This window comes from Eremomyces bilateralis (assembly GCF_010015585.1).
Source record: "Eremomyces bilateralis CBS 781.70 unplaced genomic scaffold P152scaffold_3, whole genome shotgun sequence".
Taxonomy (NCBI): Eukaryota; Fungi; Ascomycota; class Dothideomycetes; order Eremomycetales; family Eremomycetaceae; genus Eremomyces; species Eremomyces bilateralis.
This window is the reverse complement of record NW_022985069.1, coordinates 563,789-566,023: the sequence shown is the minus strand read 5'-3', so window position 1 is coordinate 566,023 and position 2,235 is coordinate 563,789. Positions and strand designations below refer to the sequence as shown.

The 2,235-nt window shown below is 49.5% G+C and overlaps 2 protein-coding genes across 2 annotated transcripts in view; both read left to right on the top strand.

The window, feature by feature from the left end:
* The window catches only part of P152DRAFT_511642 (uncharacterized protein), a 1,148-nt gene extending 811 nt beyond the window's left edge, over nt 1–337 (top strand). Inside the window, exon 4 of the mRNA XM_033682717.1 lies at nt 79–337. Coding sequence (XP_033537132.1) covers nt 79–100 — 22 coding nt within the window. The 3' untranslated portion in view covers nt 101–337. The remainder of the gene's footprint in view (nt 1–78) is intronic.
* Nucleotides 338–1,733: 1,396 nt separating this feature from the next.
* P152DRAFT_470933 (uncharacterized protein) lies at nt 1,734–2,011 on the top strand (the record flags this gene model as incomplete). Its single annotated transcript, XM_033681018.1, has 2 exons — nt 1,734–1,842; nt 1,890–2,011. The coding sequence occupies 2 exons, from the start codon at nt 1,734–1,736 to the stop codon at nt 2,009–2,011; spliced, it is 231 nt and encodes a 76-aa protein (XP_033537131.1).
* Between the last annotated feature and the right edge of the window lie 224 nt (nt 2,012–2,235).

The window sequence follows — 2,235 nt, the reverse complement described above, 5'->3', positions numbered from 1 at the left end:
AAAGGGGGATTATACCATAGGCTTGGGTTGGGGAGGGTTACCGAGGATACTAGTGAACGGGTTATGAAAGGTCGATAGATCGAGTGGTACTGGAGTTTAGGGGAATAGATATTGGGCTATTAGCATGTCAATTCGGTGCCTGGGCAGTCAAGGGAACAAGATGCCTTTATGTAGTACGGAGTAATGTGTGCTATCGAAACTGCCTCCAAAAACGGAGGTTTCTGACACCGTTTTCTGCGGTCTTTCCGCCTAGGCAAAACGCCCTCGTTTCGTTACCGGCGGTGCCCCAAAACCATTATTAGTGGAATAGTATAGACCAGGGGCCATGTCTTGGATGCCGTCTGACTTGCTGAGATAACCAGGCTGCGGCCACGGTTCATACAGTCTCGATTGAAATGATATTTGCTAACTCTAGCTGATGCGCTGTATGCGCCCTTCACCGGAGGGCTTTCATTCGTGTTCATTCATCTGTCTGAGTTTATGCCTCATGAGCCACTGCCAGGCAGTCGTTCAATCTAATCCCCACGTGGGCCAACCGATGTTGGCCCGAACTAGCGCAAGAATTAATCAATCCGGATCGTCCAATCTTTGTCGGAAATCCGCGGCTATTACTTAGTCACCGCACCTTGTAGATTACATAAGATCACATAAGCCTGGGTATATATACCGTCAAGGTAAACTATGTACTTCTGACGGAATACAAGCATCTCACTACCTCTGACAGGTTACCAATTGTGCGTGATTGATTGACACGCCAAAACGATCAACAAATCTAAACTAAACTTCAACATCCATTGACAACTGCAAGTCCTACTCCCGTCATGGTCTTTTTACCACTATATCAACGTTCAGAATGGCTATAACTGACCATTCTTTTTCACAGATAACCTCCAGAAGCAGGGCAGTCCTATCCTCGTCAACCAAGTACAGTCATCCATGGATTCAGGATAAATCACGGGTATCAAGTCGGAATTTCTCCAGAATCTCTTTGGCTTCTTCTCTCAGTCAAGTTGCATATTTGTTTGCGTTTCTCTGCTTATGTGTATTCCTGATCTGGCACCCTCTGGCTCTAGTCCGGCTTGAAATTCCTTTGGCATCCCTTACTAGGTCAGGATTCTAGAAGCTGGTTTCAGGTAAATAGGTGCAAACCGACTGTACTCGAGACACGCTTAAGTGCCGTGAGCCTATTCCGTGAGGAGGAATCGCTCGTTGACCGATTAGGAGCACGGCGAATTCGGGAATTAGGTATGTATGAGGTATGGATATAGATTTGGTATTAGGGCTATGCTCCGGACCGGCATCCGGTTTTCCATAGGTTTCCAGGACGAGCAAGCCCTGATCTATGTAATGTGCTTGGACTGCTGGGTTTTCGTTATGCATCAGTCCTACCATTCAATTCCGTTCGTCCTAATCAATGTAGGTGCAACACAATACATATAAAATTCCTCTTAAGTTTCCCATCTTCTCCCTCTTCTCCATAATGTTAATCTGTGGACTCTGTGATGCGACTATATGATCTTCGTTCCGCACTCATCATGGATGTCTGGTACGGATTCTTTGAACTATTTCAACCCATCCACCGGAACCTACTTCGGCTACACAACGCTTCTTTAACGTGACATGACGATGCGGTCTCTTCTCTTCCTTACCTCGCCCCTTCAGTGTGGAGCGCGGCACTACCGCAGGCCGTTGGTGGATCACCGTCAGATATCCCCATTGATATTGATGGACCTATGGGCAGCCTGTTTGGTGGATTGGGAGGTGGAATAGGGGGCGGTGCCCCCGGCTTCAACCTCACTGGCCTGAACTTCACCGAACTCCTCCAAGGCGGGGGGCCTGGCGGTCTTCCAGGTCTTCCAGAGGGACTCACTGAAAGGTTGACACGACAGGTGGCTCTGGAGCCTATAAAGCCAATTACACGACCGATTCGACATTGGTTAACATGACCATCTATGCGCCTCTCACGCCGCCGACGGATGTCGAACTGCCAGTGCTAATCTTCGGAGAATGAGGCTGCATCCCTTCCGGAACGGTGTTCCCAACTTCCTGAACGAAATCGCCAGCCATGGATATTTCGTGATCGCCAGCGGCCCACCATCCGCGGCCATCGGACAGGACTTCGCATCGGCCGCCACAGCGTTCTCAGGGGGTCAGACAAAAGCCTCAGACCTGAGACGGGCGGTCGACTGGGTTGAGAAAGGCGTGCCTGCCAAGTATGGGAAGGTGGACGGAAGC